General features: G+C 32.7%; 2 protein-coding genes across 3 annotated transcripts in view; both read left to right on the top strand.

Moving 5' to 3' along the window:
- The window catches only part of LOC135123608 (uncharacterized), a 51,316-nt gene that overhangs the window by 15,512 nt on the left and 13,842 nt on the right, over window positions 1-21,962 (top strand). The gene's annotated exons all lie outside the window — the stretch shown is intronic.
- On the top strand, window positions 1,044-16,983 carry LOC135123610 (uncharacterized). 2 transcript variants are annotated; one of them, XM_064048409.1, is made up of 11 exons: window positions 1,044-1,112; window positions 8,565-9,375; window positions 9,927-10,053; window positions 10,116-10,279; window positions 10,930-11,037; window positions 11,357-11,491; window positions 11,713-11,793; window positions 12,905-13,123; window positions 14,597-16,233; window positions 16,313-16,467; window positions 16,576-16,983. In XM_064048409.1, exons 3-11 carry the CDS (start codon window positions 9,984-9,986, stop codon window positions 16,965-16,967), a joined length of 2,961 nt encoding a protein of 986 aa, XP_063904479.1. In that variant the 5' UTR covers window positions 1,044-1,112; window positions 8,565-9,375; window positions 9,927-9,983; the 3' UTR covers window positions 16,968-16,983. The 2 variants fall into 2 exon arrangements, with proteins under 2 accessions (XP_063904479.1, XP_063904481.1); XM_064048411.1 differs by lacking the exons at window positions 1,044-1,112; window positions 11,357-11,491 and having other exon boundaries at window positions 5,584-9,375.

The raw sequence follows: 21,962 nt of genomic DNA on the forward strand, positions 1-21,962 counted from the left end.
TTAACCCTTATCCAACTTTTTTAAACGCTACTGAAGGATAAATAGATAAAATTAATTTATTTTAGTAAATCCTAGCAACTGTAACAATAAAACTTTTGTCAAGACTAAACGTTGCTCTTGAAACGAGAGATAATATTTTTATCAAAGGCGTATAACAAATTTTGACATAAATTTTAATAATTTTTATCTCTAAAAGGAGAACGCTTTTATCTGAACTTTTTTTAACTTTTAGCACTCATACTTCGAGACCAATTGTCGATTTTATTTTGTACGTACCTTTCAATAACACGTTGTACAATATATAAAACCAAAAACTATAAATTCGAGTAATTAACCATGTGTTTTTATTAATGCTGTCGTAGTACTTAGGTGTAGACGTATTATAAGTAAATCTGAACTTAGTTTTGAATAGTTAGATGTTTATTTGAAAGTCTCTTAAACATTTCCTCCTTGTGTGTTAATTGATATTCACACCATTCTTTTGGTCTTTTATTGCGCAACGTAGTAAAATTCAAAATTAGATGAGAACATTTGGCTTTTTAATCTAGCAGCTAAAAAGCCTATATTCCGCTAAAATACTGCGTCCAATTGATTTTTCCAGGATCACAAAACTAACGTTACTTTATTAGTAGTTTAAAAATACGAATACGGTAGTCGATGTCTCCTTATTTAATCATATTCTGTGAGAGTCATGTCCAGATTGGAAAGAAATTTCAAATCAGTTGTCTATCGACCTCCCATGCACTTCTAATTTTTTAAATAGGAACTAATAAATAGATGGAAGTGATGTATTCAATAAAACCATTGTATCTTATGAATAGAAACCTTTCCGTGCTTCTAGCTGTATCTTCATACACATAAAAATTAAGCACGACTCATTCTTAGAAAATATTTTTTTTTAGGTACATAAACTTATTACTGATATTTTTTTCAGACTTTTAAAAAAAGATCAGGTACAACGAATGAAGGCACTGTCTATGAAAAGTTAAACATCGCCAACATCGGACTCAACTGTGTTGTGGATGACACTATAGAAAACTTTTATATCTCCTCTAATGATGAAAATTTTGGTGATTTTGATGATATAGTTATAAAAATACCATCAGTAACAGGTAACAATGTCTCTGCTTTACAACTTAAACATAACCGTCGGGGTACGTTGGCCCTAAAACAACTCAAGCAAGAGAAAGGAGATTTTAGCATAAAAAAGTATTTCAATTCTGTTCAAAATATAAATTGCACCGTAGATAATTTTATATTATATACCAATCTTAAGTTAGATTACAAGAAGCATACTCGATTTTCTCTTGATGGTGAAAATTTTCAGATTGAAATATCTCATTTAGAACCAAAAGATATTTTTTTTAAGATTTCTGATAAATCAAGTCATTGTTATAAATTTCATATTGTTGAAGATGAGTGTGCATACGATTACTCTCCAGAAATTTTGATGTACAAACACTTTTTTGATAAATTTTATTTAATGGTCAATCAAGATAACTCTAAATGTCTTGAAACAAAAATAGCCCAGAAGTTAAAAACATTATTTCTTGCGAATCAAACCGAGTGCGATGCGTACTTGAAAATCGTGGAAGAATGGAGCCAACAGGAAGGGCAGAAACGTAAATTGTGTAAGAGTTGGGTACAACGCGCCATTGCTGTTACTCTTTTATCTTCTCGAATTAAACCTTTGTCTTTTGGCAGTAATGTAAACGAGAACATGAAAATTCTACGAGAGGCTATTGTTAATTTCAACGTTACGTTGCTCGAACATAATGCTTACGATAAGATAAAAAATTTGTGGGGGGATGCTAAAAGTTATATTACGGAAATGAAACACTTAAATGAAATCCGAGAAATGTATCACCTTAGCTCGTTTTATATTCAAACTCTTGATAATTTAGATCCAAACTTATTGAGCACATTGCTGTGGTTAAATGATCAATGTCCAATAATTGTAATGGCGGATGCAGTCGTTCATAAAGCCATTGAGTTATGTCCAAAGGCTAGATTTATTGTTCTTGTTAATGATATTAATGAAGAAAATATTAGTTATGAAAAAATAAAACCTGAACAAGTTTTTCGAAATTTATCTGACTTAAAAACACCACATAGAGATCAGGTTCTTGAAAAGTTTCATGTTTGTGTTCAAGGAAAAGAACAGGCCAGTTTACAAAATGCATTCAGTCTTGACTTTATTTATACTATAAGAACAGGCCATTTGGTGGAAATGTTAGATGGTCCGTATGCTATTGGCGGTCTTCTAGAAAATCTTCCGAAACCATATATCGAAAGGAACGTATGGCGAAATATTATAAATGTAAAGTACTTCCAAAAAATTAATGAAAATACTTCAGTGGTAATAGATTGCGTCCGAAAAATTGATTTATTAAAACATAAACTAAACAACTGCAATATTCATGACATCGAAGACTACCTAAACGAAAGGGAGCCAAGCACTCATTCCAGCAAAATAATAGAAGGTAGTATTTCCAAAGTCAGCGTTTTTATTATTACAAACAAGTGTAACAAAACTCAATTTGAAGCTATTTGCGACAAAAATAAAGATGCGAAAAATCATCACCATTTGAGATTTATAGACGAAGACAGTTTTGAATGGATTCAAAGTAAGGGTAATGTAAACAGTTTAGAAGAATATAAAATGAATAATTTTCTTTTCTCAGAAAAAGAAATGTGGTGTAGAAAACTTGCAAACAACATAAATTTGATAATTAGTAACCCGGGGATGGGAAAGTCTGAATTAATGAAAAGCTTAAAAAATACGTCTCCTTCAAAAATTTGGACCATAATTATGAACCCCACAGATATTTCTCTCTTTTCGAAATATATTACAAACGATAATGACAATGACAATTTAGATATTACTTTACAAAATTTTATTTTTCATGAGAAATACAAATCGATGGATAAACGAGCAAAGGAATTTTTCCAAGTGTTTGTTAAACAGAACCAAGTATCTTACGTTTGGGATGCTTTGGACGAAATTCCTACTGAATCTCTAGAAACAATTACAAATTTAATTGTTGAGCTTTCTAAAAAAGATCACCCTCAGTGGATAACAAGTCGATTTCAACTGAAACACTTATTAGAAACTAAATTTACTGTGCTTTCTTTAAACTTGTCTCAATTTACCGAACAAGAACAATCCACTTACATTAAAAAACGTCTTGAAAATATTGACATAACGGAAGATATTGAAGAAATTATAAGCAGAGTTCGGTCTTCCTTTGCACTAGTTGAACATAAAGAAATCTTAGGCATACCGTTACAAATCTTTATGCTTACAAATTTGCTTCGAAAAGATATAACCAAATATTTTACACTTCTTAGTGATATATTTGTTTTGACTGATTTATATCATTATTTTGTGCAAGAAAATATGAAGGTCTATTTTGAGAAAATGTTGGTTGGGTATTTTAAAAACTCCTTTTCTGAATCAGTCGTCAAAATACTAGAGGCTTCAATTCTCAAACACCACCAAGACTTAGCCCTAAAAACATTATTCTCTGTAGATTTTCTAAAGAAACTTAATATCGATTTTGAAAGTAACATTGAGGAGTTTAAAGAAGAATACGTTTTGGTTGGTTTAGTAATAAACATAACATGTAAACCGGTACATTTTATTCATAACTGTTTTGCGGAATATTTCGCAGCGCTATATTTCTCTCAAAATCAACACCTTTCTTCTATTTTTGTAGATGTAATTTTTGAACCAAAATATGTAAATGTAAGATTTTTTTTCGATTTGTTACTAGCAAGGGAATCGCCAGTTCATGTGGCAGTCTTATACAAGAACATGAACTTGTTGGAAAAGTATGGAAATAGTATCCGCACGTCTATAGATGGCGGTGGAAGGAGTGCTTTACACGTAGCTTCTTCGTGGGGTCAGAGACATCCTCGACTGAAAGTTACAAAAACTGCTGACGCTTATGTAGTCAATGATTTGGGTTTTCCTAATGCTAAAGCTGAAAACATGGAAAATTTGAAGATTTTAAATTATTTACTAAGTATCTGCGATTTATCTCAACAAGATACATTTTTCAAAATGACACCGTTAATGTATGCCCAAAAAAGTGACTGCCTTGTCTTTGAAATTAAGATTTTGAAGCAACAGAACAAAAATTTAATGGATCTGTCGATTGAGCATTTAATTAACATATTATATTATACAGCTGTATTTGGATATGATGATGTAATAGATAATCTAAATTCAGAAGTTTCAACTTATGCAGGTAGACCTTATGCAGATCTATTGAAACTTGATAAAAAGATCTTAAATGCTAGAAATTTAATGGGCATGACATTACTTTATCTAGCTTCTTCTAGACAAAGTGAGAAAGTGGTTAAGTTTTTAGTGAAACTAGGTGCCAGCACTGATTGTTCTGCTATTTATGGGTTTACGCCTCTTCATATTGCAAGCCTAGAAGGTCACTGCAATATTGTAGAATTTTTAGTTCTAGCTGGAGCTAAAATTAATCATGCTGTCATGGACGGTGCTACGCCTCTTTTTGCAGTTTGTCAGTTTGGACATATCAAAGTTGTAGAACGTCTACTTGCGCTGGGTGCAAACATAAATCAGCCTAAGAATGGAGGTGCCACACCTCTTCACATAGCTTGTCTAGTGGGACATAAAAATATTGTAGAACTTTTAGTTGCATCGGGTGCCGAAATTAATCGCAGAGCAGCGAACGGTTTTACGCCTCTTGCTGTAGCTTGTCTCTGTGGACATATCAAGGTCATAGAACGTCTACTTGCGCTAGGTGCTAACATAAATGAGGATGCTGGAGGTGGTACAGTTCTTCACACAGCTTGTGAAAACGGACGCCAGGATATTGTAGAACTTTTAGTTGCATCGGGGGCCGAAATTAATCGCGGAACAATGAACGGTTTTACGCCTCTTTTTAAAGCTTGTAATTTTGGACATATCAAGATCGTAGAACTTCTACTTGCGCTAGGTGCAAACATAAATCAGCCTGAGAATACAGGTACCACACCTCTTCACATAGCTTGTCATAAAGGACACGAGAATATCGTAGAGCTTTTAGTTGCATCGGGAGCCGAAATTAATCACGGAAAAGCGGACGGTTTTACACCTCTTTTTTTAGCTTGTCTCTCTGGACATACCAAGGTCGTAGAACGTCTACTTGCGTTAGGTGTTAACATAAATCAGCCCTCCGTTGGAGGTGGCACAGTTCTTCACATAGCTTGTCAAAAAGGACACGAGAATATGGTAGAATTTCTGGTTGCATCAGGTGCCGAAATTAATCGCGTAACAACGAACGGTCTTACGCCTCTTCATGTAGCTTGTGGTTCTGGACATATCAAGATCGTACAACGTCTACTTGTGCTAGGAGCAAACATAAATCAGACTGGGAATATGGGTGTTACATCTCTTCACATAACTTGTATACACGGACACGAGAATATTGTAGAAATTTTAGTTGCATCGGGGGCCGAAATTAATCGCAAAACAACGGGCGGTTTTACGCCTCTTTTTCTAGCTCGGGCGCGTGGGCATACCAATGTTGTCGAACGTCTACTTGCGCTGGGCGGAAGCATGTAGTTTTTGAAATTAAATACTTCTAAATGCCAAAAATCTGAAAAGTTCGACACATTGAAAGAAGCTATCGATCTTGACCACTGACCAAAAAGTATCCAACACGAAATCTAATTTGAGGACACAAAGAAAATCATTGATTTGGAAATTAGTGAACTTTATAAAGGTTATAATGCTGAACAATTGCCTAGTCTTTGTCCCAGAGTATCAGGAATTCCAAGGAGATTAATTCTGAAATGTTTTCGAGATGTCTTGTAAATCAGAATCAATTATTATTCAATAGTAATCAGAACCACAAAGTAATCAGTTTTAGAGCTATGCGTAATACAAATAATAAATTATATCAAGCTGTTGTTCAAACTGACTGAGACTCTTATAATAAATTGTTGAAAGCGGAAAAAGTGCTGATTGGGTATAAATATTGCAAAATTTGGAATGGAATAGATTTGCGTCATTGTTACAATTGTTGCCGACAAGTGCAACGAAAAAATCCCCACATGTCCTAAATGTCCTGAAAAACATAATCTGCAAGACTATCAATCAGAGATGCTTAACTGTGTTCACTGCAGTCCATTAAAGCAAACTAATTCCAATGTAGACTCAAATCATACGATTTGGGAAATTAACAAATGTTTCGTAATAAAACCCATGTAAACAACTTCAAAAACATTATTCTAAATTCGCAATTGGTTTAGTACTAATAATTTACCTTTTGTTAGAAAATGCTCTATTATTACGATGTATTATCAGAATGTACGTGGACTTCGTACCAAAGCCGGTCAAATCTTGCTAGCATCTCAGTCTATCTTTAATGATATATTAGCCTTGTCTGAAACATAGCTTATGACAACATAATGAATGGTGAATTTTTTGATTTATCTAATTTCAGTATCTTCCACAGTGATCGTTCAACTGAGAAAAGAGGTGGTGGTGTGTTACTAGCACTAAGATCAAAAATATTAACGGGCATAACTAGATTTAACTACTGATAATCTCGGTGATATTCCTCATATTGATTTACTTCTTGTTAAGGTATTTTTTGATCATCGAATTATATATATACTCACTGTGTGTATGCCACCAAACAGTACTTTGTGATGGTTTTGCTGTTTTCTCTGATATACTCATGTCATTGAATTGCATATATGGGTCTGATTTTATCTGTTGGTGACTTTAATATCTCGGAATTTCTTAATTGTGAAGAAGGTAATAGACACTCCGCAAAGTTTGATATTATTAATAATTTGATTAACTATTTTGAATTAAAACAATTTAATTATATTACAAATTAAATGGGAAGACTTCTCGACTTTCTGTTTAGTAATAAATTTCCTTCAGTTTGCAAAGCTAGTGAAGTAATCTTATTGGAGGACAACTATCACTCTGCGTTAGAAATTGGAATTACTTTTGAAAGAGCAAAAACTTTAAAATCCTGCACCATAAACCTAAACGAGTTTAACGTCAAAAATGCCAATTTTGTAGGACTTTATGACAATGATATGGTCAATGTCTTCTACGACCAACTAATGATAATTTTTGCACAACATATTCCCTATAAAAATAACTCTATGGGAGCTTTTCCTGAATGGTACAAAAAAAATATCATTTTGCGTCTTAAACATAAATATAAATTGTGGAAAAGGTATAAAGCTACTGGTGATGAAGAATGCGGCAATAAATTTAAGCAACCACGGTCTGAATGGAAAAGAGAGATACGAGATGCCTATTCCAATTACCCACAAGTAATTAAGGATAATATAAAAACGAATCCAAAATCTCCAGGTCTGGTGGTTTACCAAGTGTTATAAGTTATGGGTCCTCTAGTTTAGATAGCCCTCAGAAGATAGCTAACGGTTTTGCGAAGTATTTCTCGAGTTCTTTCTCTGGTCGCCTTTGCAGCGACTACCCTGATATGAATCTTGACTCATTGAATGTGTTATCGTTATCCAGTATTACATAGGCTGAAGTATTATTGGCTCTAAATAACATAAAAAACTACCATGGTATCTGGCTCACAGTTAATTCTTGCTTTTGTAATATCTGATTGTAAGCACATTTTTCTAAGACCATTAACATAAATTTTCATGTTCTGGTGTTTTTCCTGACAGCTGGAAGACGTCACGTGTTTGCCCCATATTTAAGCAAGGGAATAAATCTGAAGTTGAAAACTACAGACCCATTGCTATCATTAACAAGTTCTGTAAGGTCTTTGAGTTAATACTCCATAAGAGAATATATAATTACATAGCTAGTATGATATCCATCCACCAACACGGATTTATGGCTGGTAGGTCTACTGTTACAAACTTAGTTTCATTGACACAACATCTTTATGAGAATATTGACAAGTCTGGTCAGGTGGACTTGGTCTACACGGATTTTTCGAAGGCGTTTGACCGAATCGATTACGAAATATTGTTATCTAAAATGAAGTTGTATGGATTTTAAAATGGTCGGACGAATATTTTTAAATTATACTTGAAGGATAGATATCAATATGTACAATATCATGGATATAGATCTCACAATTTTGAACAGTCTTAAGGTGTTCCTCAAGGATCTGTTTTGGGCCCTTTGCTTTTTTATTGTTCGTCAATGATATTGTGTGTGATTTGAATGTCAATTACCTATTGTTTGCAGACGACCCAAAGTTGTTTTTGAAAATTGATAGCATTGAGGACTGTGTTAGACTGCAAAATAATATCTTAAAAACCAATGAATGGTTACTCTTAATAATTTACCGCTAAATTTTAAGAAACGCTATTCGATGTCATTTACAAAGAAACAAATAATATCTATTTAATTACACCGTTAAGCGTACTGAATTAGAGAGACGTAACTCACATAAGGATCTGGGAGTGACTTTTGTCTGTTAAACGTTCGTGAACATGTAAATACAACTGTCTTCTCTGCCTTCAAGTGTTTGGATTGTGTCACAAGAAATGCAAAACATTTCTCTGATGTTAGTGTTTTTATCTTATTATAGGTACAAGACATTTGTTCGTCCAAAGTTGGAATGCGCGAGTGTCGTGTGGTCACCTAATTATAATACCCACACACAAGATCAGTTGAGAAAGTACAACGTCGTTTTGCTAAATCTGCATTATTCTTGATGGACGATGTTTATCCACCTCGAGGTTACCCAGAAGATCTACTTCTTAAACGTATAAACATCCCGTTTCTGTTTTGCAGGCGATCGTATTTTTCTGTAATATTCTTATTTAAATGAACTCACTACCTAATCGATAGTCCAGACCTACTAAATAATATAAACTTTGCAGTTCCAGCATTTAATAAACGGCATCATAATATTTTCTTTATATCAAACTTCAAAACGAACATTCTATCAAACTCTCCTATCTATCCAATGATTACAAATTACGAAAATATTGAACACGCTGGAGATATTTTTAGATTAAATTCCTTTAGTAAGATTCGTGAACAGTTCTTGCTCGTTTAGTTACATTGAATTCTTTTACTAATTTTCTTACTTATTAATAGTCATTACTTCTTATCTGCCCTGTAAATGGAAGTTTCTCCGTTGGGCAATTTAATTAAATAATAATAATAATAATAAATGCAGGTGCATAATTCATATTTAAATAGATATACTTAACTTGAAATTATTTTTAATTTTTCAAGGCCATTTTAAGGTTGTAAATAGGAGAAACATTGTTAAAAATTAGAGTAATGTATATTTAATATCATCAACAGCTGCCATTTTTCGTCGCTATTTCTCGGTCACACCTTTTTTGAGGTGATTTACTACTACTGAATGGAACACCCAGATGCATGTGGTAAGTCAAAAATGTGTTGTCTTATGATTGTGTTGTCTTCTTACACTAGGTAGAAACATACAATGGGAAATGGGTTGTACGATGCAATACATTGACTGTTATAACATGCTACTCGTTTTATCGGAAGTTACTAAAAATCTTATATCACCACTTCAACAATTTTTCACGATTTTACATTTATAAGTTATATATATATATATATATATATATATATATATATGTATTTGTATCAAGTAGAGATCCGAATAAACTTTGGACAACCTGAGATCCACTATAATAAAAATACTTTTTAAAGTATATATTTTACAAAAAATGCCTCAATACCTTGTCTAACTCACACCCCCACAGAGGGGAAAACATTTTTAACATTTAATTTTCTTGACAAAATTTGTGCAAAACGAGATCATTTGTAAAAACACAACCAGTCGAGATCCAGAAATGTATACATTGATGTAAAACGCAAAACATGAGATCCGGTAACGTTGCCAGAGTTACGTCTGGCCCGTCTGCGCAAAGAGACCAGTTGCACGTGCATTTACGTAGTTTTTCAGAGTTTTGGTGTTTTGAGTGGATAGTCAGTGGTGATGTAAGCAAAATTTTTCGACATCATGATAAGTCGTGGAAAAAACTTAGTATATTTGGCCAGAAGTGGAAAATCTAATGTACCATTAAACGAAGGTAAAGTAAAATAAGAATGGTATTATTACAATGTTAATGTTAATCTCGTCGCATTTTAACAGTGAAACTAGATGAATCCGACGAACACTCGGACGAATATAATTATGATTATTTAGAAGACCAATATGCAGAAGACCCGTGGTCACATTTTAAAAAGTGGCAAGCAGCAAAGAAAATAAAAATACCATTGGCTCAAAGATTGAATAACTCATACTGTAATCAAAAGGTATGTATATTTGAATTATCGATTTAATACAATTAAGATGGATTTCACAATTTCAGTTAACTTTAATCATTCGTTAAAAACAATTGTTGGTATGGTTGTAACAAATATATCTAAGTAGTTAATCATCCGTTAAATTTAACTAACATTGGTAATACCGACCCTTATTGCATTTGTTTTATATCTTATATATAAAAAAATTATAAAGTCCACTGTTCGACGTAGATAAAAGTTAAAATTATTAGTATATTATTCGTCAAAAATCATACGAGTTAATTTAGAGTACCCACCTGTAAGTCAGATAAAATTATTTTTAAATAGACCGCTGTTCAGAAGGGAATTTTTTAGAAACTTTTCGGTTTTGGATACAAACAGCTTTAAATTTCATTAATTGTTTTTAATAAAAATTGTACTTTTTGAGAAAAGGACTTTCACTGCCGCAGATTTTTTTTTCTTATTTAAGATGTTATAAAGAAGATTGAATAGAAATATTGTACTTCATTTAAAACATGGCACCACGGGCAGTCGTCTTTTGGTGTTTAAAAAACTAGTTACCATCAAAAAACGTTCATTAAATTTAAAATTATTGGGTTAGTTCATCCTAATCCGAAAATTGGACAGAACTCAATTATAAAATTTTAACGAATTTTTAGGACAACCATATGGAAAATGATAATCAAAATTTTGAAGAACGTGTGCTTGAAGAATTAAGACCACTTGAAACTAGCCCACAACTCTCAACGTTAGACCACAATCTTCAGGTATGTAGTAAAAAGTAATTTTCCTAATGCAGTTGTAAAATGTCAACATTATTGAAACTCGAGTCTGACTGAATACTTTCAGAGCGATTTTTTCGCTTTCTATCATCGACAGGCGTGCGTCCTATTTCATACAAATTTTTACAAGAACTATTTGTCTTTAGCGAAAATGTACAAATATAAGTATTGGATAAATACATATTCCCCTTAACGGTTCTATAAGTTGTGCAGCTAAAAAAAAATATGCCTGATATTTTAACAGTACCTAAATTAATTTCCATGAATCTTTAGAACCCTGTACATAGATTTGACGTATTTTTAGGGAAATGTTCAAACCGAATCTGAGAATAGTGTTAATAGCGTTTTAAATGATATTCAAAATCATGAAGACCCTGTTAACCAATTAACGCCTCTAACTACTACAGAAGCGGTGCATACATGTAACGATCAACTTCTGGTATGTATGTTGTTCTAACAGTCATGTATGTAAAATATTGTAAATCAGAGTAAGTTTTATAGTAAAAATTATCATTTTATTTCAAAAATAGCCAACTGGTGCATAAAAAAATGTAGAAAAATGGGCAATTTCACTGCTAATTCCTGCATTTTTAATGCCCATTTTTCACTCAAGACCTACACAGTACTTAACGAAAACAAATACAAAATAATGTGTTTTAGAATTCCGCCGAAAAGGAAGATCATAATAGTGATGACGAAAATTCGCATTTGTCGGAGAGTTCCCTATTTGCAGATTCATCAGTAAGTGAAGTAGTTAAATATCGAATATCAGATTTGTTGTTTAAGTAGGTACGTACCATCAGTGGACAAAGAAAATTGGAAACTGGAAATTTTACAATTGTCAATTGTGTCTCAAAACGACAATCATAATTACATTTTAAAAATGAAATTCAGATATACAGGGTGATTTTGAAATACGTTCGGAAAATTAAAGCACAACATCTCTGAAATAAGTTGAGGGCATTTCCAGTAATTTTTATTCATTCTAATACAAGGATAAAAATCCCAAAATCCAGACCTAATTCGGCGCCACTGATATGCACATAATGAGACGTATGTTGGCGTTGTATGTTGAATCGGGCAATTAATTTTTTACGTCATATTTGTCAAACTTATAACAATAATAAACACGTTTTTCAATAAAGGGTACACGTCTGCATAATAGACAAGGCATAATAGACACATTTTGGACACGCCAAATATTGAAAAACGTTTTTATTTCGATTTTTTTTATTGTTACAAGTTTGACAGATGTGACGTCAAAAATAATTATTAACGCATTAAGCGAAGATATACGCCTCAAATTTTTGTAGTTAAAAAAGCTAACAACACAAAGAACACAATCGGTATTTAACTATGGATGATGCAAATAGATTATAATCAGTGCCGCATCATCAAAATTGAACAAGATTTCTATCAAAATTTTCTTGAAACTGGGGCAGCAATTTAAAAAACGAAACCTGCGAAATTCTTTAATTGCTAGTAAATATTAATCGATGTGTTTTCCGAACCCATTTCAAAATCATTTTTTTCGTAATGTCATCCGGTGTCAACCATATCTCATAAAATGATGGGAATACTTTTTAACAAAAACCCAACTTATGTGTTTAAAGTAGATGGATGGATAAATTATTCAGTTTATATGTTTAAAATTCTGTAATTTTGAAAATGATCTAGTTATCAACTGTGCTCTAGTTTTTTTGTTCAGTGATGGTAACTATTTATATTGGAAATTCAAAATTTTCTCATCCTTGCTGAAAAATGATAACGCTACTGTATAGAAAACTTCTAGAAATTTCAATTGATTACATTTAAAATAAAATATTGCCAATGATAATATCATTACTTTTAGGTTTCTTGGAAGCCCAATCAAGAGAATGATGTCACTTCAGAAGATAATTATTCCGAGATAAGCGAGTCTATCCCCCGAAAATCACCTATATATTTTCAGACCGCTTCTAAGGAACGTCAGTCATCAAATCCTGTCAAGTGTATTGAAAGTTCTCTTGACGCGAAAAATCCACTTCCAACGAGTCCAAAACCATTACCTACATCAGACTGTGATTTATCGGTATGCGTATTTTTATTGAATACATTCATATAAGTACGTAGCCTATGTATCAGAAATACGAGGTTTTTACATTATAGCGCGTATCACTTTAGCCTGAGAATATAGTATATTTATTATTAGCCAAGGTTGCAACGCCAAGCATTCTAGACCGAGCGCAAATTAGAACCCGAGACGCGCAGCGTCGAGGGCTCTGAAGCGCGAGGTCTAGAAGTGGCTTTGCAACCGTGGTTAATAACAAATATACTATTTTTTTCACTAGTAGAAACCATAAGACAATAAACTGAAAAAATAAACGTTTAATTTTTTGACGCAACATGATTTTGTTTTGATTTCTAATCAAACTTAATCTAAATCGTCAACACAAAGAAAACCGTTTATACTTGTCGCTGAGTTAATCATTTTATCTTCTACCGTCTACCAACTACCATGCGTATACTCAAGTAATGTTTGTAGCACACATTTGTTCATTTTTTAAGAAATAATCACATCAAACATTGCGTACATAACCTCAATTTTTCTTTTTGAACCGGTGGTCGCAAAAGTTGAATTTGCTACCTCTAAATGAGTCGACATTTGCATGGATCATGGCTGCTAGTGAAAAAAAAATTGTTTTCACTAGCAGCTATGAAGCATGTCCACTCATTTAGAGGTAGCAATTTCAACTTTTGCGACCACGGGTTCAAAAAGAAGATTGAGGTTATGTACGCAATACTTGATGTGATTATTTCTTAAAAAATGAATAAATGTGTGATACTAACATTACTTGAGTATACGCATGGTAGTTGGTAGACGGTGGAAGATAAAATGATTAACTCAGCGACAAGTGTAAACGGTTTTCTTTGTGCTGAAGATTTAGATCAAGTTTGATTAGAAATCAAAATAAAATCATGTTGCGTCAAAAAATTGAACGTTTATTTTTTCAATTTATTGTCTTATGGTTTCTACTAGTGAAAAAAATAATATATTAACCACGGTTGCAAAGCCACTTCTAGACCTCGCCCTTCAGAGCCCTCGACACTGCGAGTCTCGGCTTCTAATTTGCGCTCGGTCTAGAATGCTTGGCTTTGCAACCTTGGCTAATAATATACTATTTTCCTACTCGTTGCTATGGACGACGTCTAGCAATAGTTATTTGTGACACAAGACCAGAAAATGCATGTTTGCGAGTGCGAGTGATAATGTGGAGCCGAGAGACGCTAGTCCAGGCGGAACAACACAAGCACTCGCAAAACATTTTGTGGCCGTGTGTCTCACATAATTTTTTCTACTCGTTATCCCTAATATCTGAAGAAAAAATGCAAACAAGTTTCCACAACAAAAGTCAAATTAATGACATTTCTCCAATCTGTCTTTCTTTCCGTACGTTGGTATTGACGACGTTGTGAAATAGCTTTTGCCAGACGTCGTCCATAGCAACGAGTAGGAAAAAGTTCTTGGAACTTACTCTATGATGTTAAAATACCATTCTTTCAGGGTTCCACTCGAAGACCAATTCATAAAAATCCTGTGGAACACAGTCTACGTAAGGGAAGAGTATGGGACAAAAAGGATCGCTGCTCTTACTGTGATAAAGACGTCACTAATTTTTCAAGACATCTTTTTAGAAAACATGCAGAAGAAGAAAGTGTACGAAAAATCCTTGAACAGCCAAAAGGTGAACGCAAAAGAAAAATTATGATTGATCTCATAAGAAAGCAAGGGAATTTTACAGTACTAGGAGAGAATATAACGAGGCCGGTTCAAAGACCGTCTGCAATACAAAGTAAAAATGATGAAATTCTCCCAACAGATTACCTTCCATGCATTTATTGTAAAGGATTATACAAAAAAAAATCTCTACGGAGGCACGCCCTTACTTGCTGTTACAATAAAGAGATGAATCAAAAACACAATTTTGCAAGCGAGGGTCAGACAATGATTGCTTTTACTGAATCTCGTCAAGAATTTCTAAAAAAATCAAGATTGAAATGCGAAGTGTTTAGCAAAATGCGTGCTGACAGAATATCTTTAAACGGAAAAAGTGACCCAATAATCTGTCAATATGCAGAAGACTACCTGCGCAAACATAAAAGACCACATATCAAAAATGCGGTATCAAACAAAGTGAGGGAATTGGGAAGACTTCTCATTCCACTTCAAGATATTTATAAAATTAATTCCATGCTAGAAGTGTTAAAACCTGAACACTTTGATAAAGTAGTTTCCGCCAGCCGCATAATTTCGGGTTACAATGAAGCAAAGCGATCCTTTAAAGCGCCTTCTCTTGCTCTTCATATGAAAACAATATTATTAGCTGTATGCTCTTCAGCTAAAACTCTTATGTTAAAAAAACATCCTATTTTGGGGATTACCGATTATGACATAGCACTCAAAAATGTTAAGGGATTTCGGGAGTTGGTCGATGCTAACTGGAAATTTGAAATGAGCAGTCTGGCACTAAAGGACCTTAATGAAAAGCAATCAATAAATCCGCAGAAATTACCAGTAACCCAGGATATTATTTTATTCAGAAATTATACGCAAGAAATTGCGGAAACATGTGTGAAAGAACTAGAAACGAATTCAGAAAACTTGACGTCATTCAAAAAACTTACGGAAGCGGCTTTGGCTCTGACAATAATTTTAAATAGGAAGAGAATCGGAGATGTACAATATACACAATTAGAATCTTATAATCGAATATCAACAAGTACCAACCAAGAGGAGTGCCTTAGTTCCCTAAATGAATGTGAAAGAGAATTATCGAAGCATTTTAAACGCATTACCACAGTGGGAAAAGGAAGTAGGTCAGTTCCGATACTTTTTTCAAAAAATGTACAAAAATACATAGAAACACTTCTATCAGTCAGAAGAAAAACTACGTTCGTACCGCATGAGAATCCATTTTTATTCGCGTTAACAGGAAGCTCAACTAAATGGGTGGATGGATCAGCCGTATTAAGAAGATATGCAGTCAAATGTGGGGCCAAAAATCCTGGTACTCTAACCTCTTCTCGCCTTAGAAAACAAATTGCAACTGTCCTACAGATTTTAAACCTTAATGACACTGAAATGGAGCAAGTGGCCACCTTTATGGGCCATACCAAAAAAACCCACGAACAATTTTATAGGTAGGATATTTAGTATATAGCTTGTGGATATGTAAAAATAACAATATTTCGAGAACCTATATATCTTTCTTTTTTTAAGGATGCCGCAGGACGTTTTTCAAACTGCAAAAATAGCCAAGTTACTTCTAATGATGGAAAGGGGAGTCGGCAGCCAGAATCAGGGTAAAACTCTTGATGAAATCAACGTCGAATTGGAATCGTGGAATGGAAAATCTCTTGAAGACCCTGGAAGTGGTAACTTCCCGCTATTATTTTAATTTTTTTTAAGTTTAAAACATACAAATAATAACATAAACAAAATAACAAATAATAACCAGTTTTTTGACTTGTTTATTTTTTTAGAATCAGAGGACCATGATTTGGAGGAAAAAAGCGCACATGATGAACCAAAGGAAGAAGATGAAAGAATTAGACTAGACATGCCAACTATGTCTGTGACTAGTGTTAACGTTACGCAAACCAACAAGCACAAAGCTCAAACTATGTCTGATGATTCTCCACTCAAAAAGAAAAAGATATCTAAAGAAAAACCCAAAAAAGAGAAATGTCGTGGAACATGGAACGACAAGCAAAAGTCCATAATGTTAAATTATTTTAAAAATCATATTAAAAACAAAATTTCGCCGAAAAAAGCGGAATGCTTAAAATTACAACAAGACAATTTAGATTCATTTATGAACAAGACTTGGGTACAAATTAAAGTTTTTGTTTATAATACTTACAAAAATAAATAAAATTGTAATATTCCTATTTTTTGTCATTTTACTATTTTAATTCTGTTGTAATTCAATAATCGCCGTCGTTTTGTTAAAACTTATAATAAAAACTGTTGCGATGTTGCAAGATCTGTTGGATCTCGACTTATTGATAGAATGTTATATACAGCCTGAGCATTGCAGCGCCCTCGTTGGTGTGCCCACCTGAACTACTCTCGTATAAAAATTGATAAAAATGTGAAATCCGAGATCCGACAAATAATGCAGTGACGTCCTTCCCCCACCTATAAAAATTGTTTGGTGAAGATATACACATGAAACAAGTCGAGATCCAAATTGGATCTCGTCTTGCCAGAATGGATCTCTACTTGTACAAAAAATATCACTAAATGATCTCGACTTGTACAGTAAATATATCTATATATATATATATATTCATCTAGCAGGCAGTTTCGCATAGGGTGCTCATGTGACAACAGCGCAATTCATGCCGTCTTGGTTTATATCTTAGCTACATCTCACCTGAAATGACAGTTTGGCCACTTGCTCAGTGATAGCAGCACGTAATTTTGCTAGCTTCGTTAAACACTGTTTTGACTAAATTGTAGAAAACTATGCATCATTGCAAGTGTTTACAGCCATTGTAGTTTGTAGAGGTCAGTCAAATTTTTATTTTTGTGTGAACAGTGTGGAATGGAACTTACTCGAAATCATAACAACACGATAAATAGATTTTTATCTACAATAATAAATATAAGTGAGTTTTCTAAATTGACAGTGGATATTGAGATATTATCAAGAAAGATTTGGTTTTCTCACCAGTTCAGTGCAAGTTTTATAAACGCGATGTTGTTAAACAAATGTTTTAATGTTTACTTGCTAAGGTTATACTGGGAGTGCTGTCAACATCTGAAACTGTGTTAGTACTTCTAAACCCTTGAAGAGAAAAATGGGCTGTAAAGACAGCATTTTCGGTTAAAACAAATTTACTGTCCTTCAGATTCAATCGACAATTCACCATGGGAATATCTCAACCAAAGTTGATTTTATCAAAAACTTTGAACCAGAAATAAAAAGTTGAGAGATGCTTTTAACCCTCTCTGTGAGAAACAGACAGTGAAGTTTTTCAATGTTAGTTAAGTTTTCTCAGTTGGTGGACTGACAAATAAATGTGTGGAAACTATTTGAAAAAATTAGATGAAAAAACAGTTTAAAATTTGTGTAAATGTAGAAGTTTGGTTGGAAACTATCTATAACAAACACATTTTCTGTTCATTATTTTTTGTAAATTGTACTCATTAAATGTGTTGTTAAACTTCCATATTTATAAAAATGTTTTTCTTACAATTCAGGAAATTTGGCACCTTCGTTATTTATGTAGTTTTTATAGTAAAAACATTTATTTATAACACATTTTGTATTTTTTTTTTAATTTTTTGTCTACTTTGAAACAAAATTATTATTTTATTTAGATGGAATCGCAGCATTAGAAAAAAGCGAAATCTTCCTGTGTGCCAAACTTCCCTCCTGTCAAGAGATGTTCGCGTAAATGCGCAAGTTCGGGAACCTTCTGAAAATATCAAAACATAATGTATTTTCAAAAAATTAAAAGGAATATGATTAGAGTCACTGATGTATAGGTTGTGCTTTAAGACTTTTTTTTATTTTTCTAATAAAGTTAATATAAATAGTCTGGAGCCGTATATTTTTGTAACCTCATCTCAAATACATATTGTGTAAAATTGTTTTTTTTTTTTGTATTTATTATAAATACATTTAGCATCATGTTTGCAAGATTTCGTTAGTTAGTAGAAGTTTAATGCAACTGAATAATTTAGTGTGTGCCAAATTTCTTGATTGGTAAAAAAAATTTCTATAAAGAGGCAACATTGGCAACTCCCTAATAATGAAAAATTAAAATTGAATGAAGTGGATGATTACTAGGCTTTTTTACTTTCCGAACGTAAGTGAAGGAATCCATCGGGCGGCTTACCAGTTTCATGTTTTCTTTACGTTTCATGACCCCCCAGAGTACAAAAAAAATAGTCTACCGTTTCTGTCTGTCCGTCTGTATCGATTTTGATTAGACAGATAATCTCCTAAACTACTGGATCGATTGTTGTCAAATTTTGTTTGTATATTACGAATATCATGTAAATGGTAAAACGCGAACCAAAATTTGGTTAACCATCCCCACCAACAATTTGATGACGTCTGCTCATTATGCTGCATAGTCAACATTACCAGAATTGTATGAAATGATATACTCTTGTATTTGTGGTTTACAAATCTTGAATTTGTGTATGATTAAACTTTGACTTTTTTTTTTAATTTTAATGAAGTATACTGTTATAAATAGCTTTTAGATGTTTTTGTCAATAAGTATGTAATTTCTATTAAAGTTGATATAAATAAATTTTACGAGTATATTTTTGGAACCTCAAATGGTGTGTAAAATTTCTTTTGGTTTTTTATTATGCATTTATTCTAAATAATTACATTAAGTTATTTTTTTAACATTTCGTCAATTAGCAGAAGTCTCATGGGCTTGAAAACCTTATGCGTGCCAAACTTCCTTATTGATGAGAAAAAAATTTGCAAATACGGAACTCTGGAAACTCCTAATAAATTTAAAAAAATCTTTTATTTTGTACCAGCCATTAAAAGTAGGTCGTTTGGCCTTATGTTTAGTAGATAAACAAGTCTTGTTTACCGGTAGATAAAGGAGTCTTTTATCTACAATTTATTTTGTTATTTGTTAAGATTACAAATTGAAACCAAAGTCAAACCAAGACAACACATGTATTAGCCAACACGTTTGCATTCGCCGATGCGCGACGCAGCGTATTAAAAATATTACGTACAGCACATTCGAACAGTTTTAAAGTTTTAGTTAAAATCTGGTAGAAAATAAAATAAAATATTACACTCGATGATAAAGAATGTTTATGTACTCGTGAAAAATAGTCCACTAGTGAATGATCATTTTTCTCTTGTAGATAATAAATAACATTTTTTTTTTTCAAAAAAAGACTAAATGAATGGAATAATGTGGATAACTACTAGAACAATATCTTCCTAATTTTATTGGAGTGAACTAATATAAATACACGTTTTATTTCCATAAGATGTGTGATTACGATCAGGGTCATAAATTCAAAAAATTGGTCTAAAGAGTTTAGACAGTACTTCCCTCGCTCTTAGAACCGTGTCTCTATGTCTGTCATAGTTTCTTCTCATTAGAGTTCTGTGACGGGCCATTTTAATAAAATCGCTTTCAGTCTGAAAGTCGCGGCTCGTTCTTAATTTGATCAAAAATAAATTGACTAATTCATAAATTTTTTTGAGTCACCCTGTATAAGCGAATTTAAAAAATATGAATCCAACCATAAATTACAAGTATAGTCTGATCATATTTTGCATATTTTCGAAAGGATTTATTTGGCAAAATTTTGACATGACGTAATCAATTTTTTGGGGTTGATAAACAATTGATCAAAAATTTACCATGCTTAGGATAACTTTAAAACATGTCCAAGATTTCAAAGCATTCGGTTCTGTAATTTCTGATTAAATCAATAAAATAAATTCACGCATTCATTAATTTTTTTGAGTCACCCTGTATATGCAAATCCAAAAAATATGAACGGAATGATAAATCACAAGTACAGACTCATTATATTTTGTACATTTTAGATAAAATGTATTCACCAAATTTGGGGTGACGTCATCAATTTTTTTAGGGGGGATGAGCAAATACATTTTGATAAAAAATTTGCCATGCTTATAATAACTTTAAAACATCTCCAAGATTTCAAAGCATTCGGTTCTGTAATTCCTGATTAAATCAATAAAATAAATTCACGCATTCATTAATTTTTTTGAGTCATATTTATAAAAATGTTTTTCTTACAATTCAGGAAATTTGGCACCTTCGTTATTTATGTAGTTTCAAGTCGGAGTCATAAACTACATGTGTAGCACTATGTTGTTTTGTACAATTTAAAACCTATTTACTATGTACAGTTTTGAAGTGACGTCATCACATTATTGGTGGGGATGATTAGACAAATTTTGGTTAGCCTTTTACCATCTACATGATATTCCTAATATAAATACAAAATTTCACAACATCGGTCCAGTACTTTCGGAGATTATTTGTCTAATAAAAATCGGAGACGGCAGACGGACAGACGGACAGACAGACGGACAGACAGGCGGAAATGGGAGACCTATTTTTTCGTCCTCTAGGGGTCATGAAAGGTCGAGAAAACGTAAAAGTAGAGAGTCAGCCAACGGACTCGATTACAATACTTCCTTTGCTTACGCTCGGGAAGTAAAAAAATGAATAAATAAAGATCAAATTTTACATATTTTCCTAAGTGGACGTTATTCGTATGCTTGTGTACTAGTTTAAAGCGAATCTCAAATAATGTGTACAAAACAATTGTTTTGGCTCAGTATTATGTCTTCTAATTACTTATTTTGCGTTTATGAATTTTGTCAAATATTAGAAATATTTTTGGTCTATATGTGGTGTGAGTGCCAAACTTTCTCATTCGTAAAATACTTGTTTGTAAACGCAGAATTTCGCTAACTCCTGAATACATAAATATATAATTGTTATTCAAGAATGTCAAAAAGATTCACCACATGAGTTTATCATCAATGTACTATATTTCGGGACTAATGTTTCTGTTCTAAGAAAATTGATTTTATTGGTATACCCACCTCTCACTGTAAAAGGAGTTCTAAATGAAATTTAAAATTTAATTTTTAGTGTTTTATATTTCTCACTCTAATAGACCACAATAATTTGTGTTTATAAAAATCATTTGTCACGAAAAAATTTTCAGTATTTGAAAAAATCGAAAATCTTGGGTGTGCCAAACTTCTTCGCTGTTAGGAGAGATTCCCATAAATACGGAAGTTCGGCAACACCTCAAAACGTGATGTATGTATTTAAAAAAAATGAGAGAATGTGTACACTGGGGTAACTACTGCATAGATAAT

Source organism: Zophobas morio, unplaced genomic scaffold, assembly GCF_036711695.1.
Source record: "Zophobas morio isolate AGI-343-1 ecotype UQ-CSIRO unplaced genomic scaffold, CSIRO_AGI_Zmor_V1 ptg000006l, whole genome shotgun sequence".
Lineage (NCBI taxonomy): Eukaryota > Metazoa > Arthropoda > Insecta > Coleoptera > Tenebrionidae > Zophobas > Zophobas morio.

Excerpts from the sequence above, each read along its gene's own strand:
- LOC135123610 (XM_064048409.1), top strand. The coding sequence starts at position 9,984 with ATGATAAGTCGTGGAAAAAACTTAGTATATTTGGCCAGAAGTGGAAAA. Across the intron at positions 10,054-10,115 it reads TAATGTACCATTAAACGAAG|TGAAACTAGATGAATCCGAC; the intron begins GTAAAGTAAAAT and ends GCATTTTAACAG. Across the intron at positions 11,794-12,904 it reads CCCTATTTGCAGATTCATCA|GTTTCTTGGAAGCCCAATCA; the intron begins GTAAGTGAAGTA and ends CATTACTTTTAG.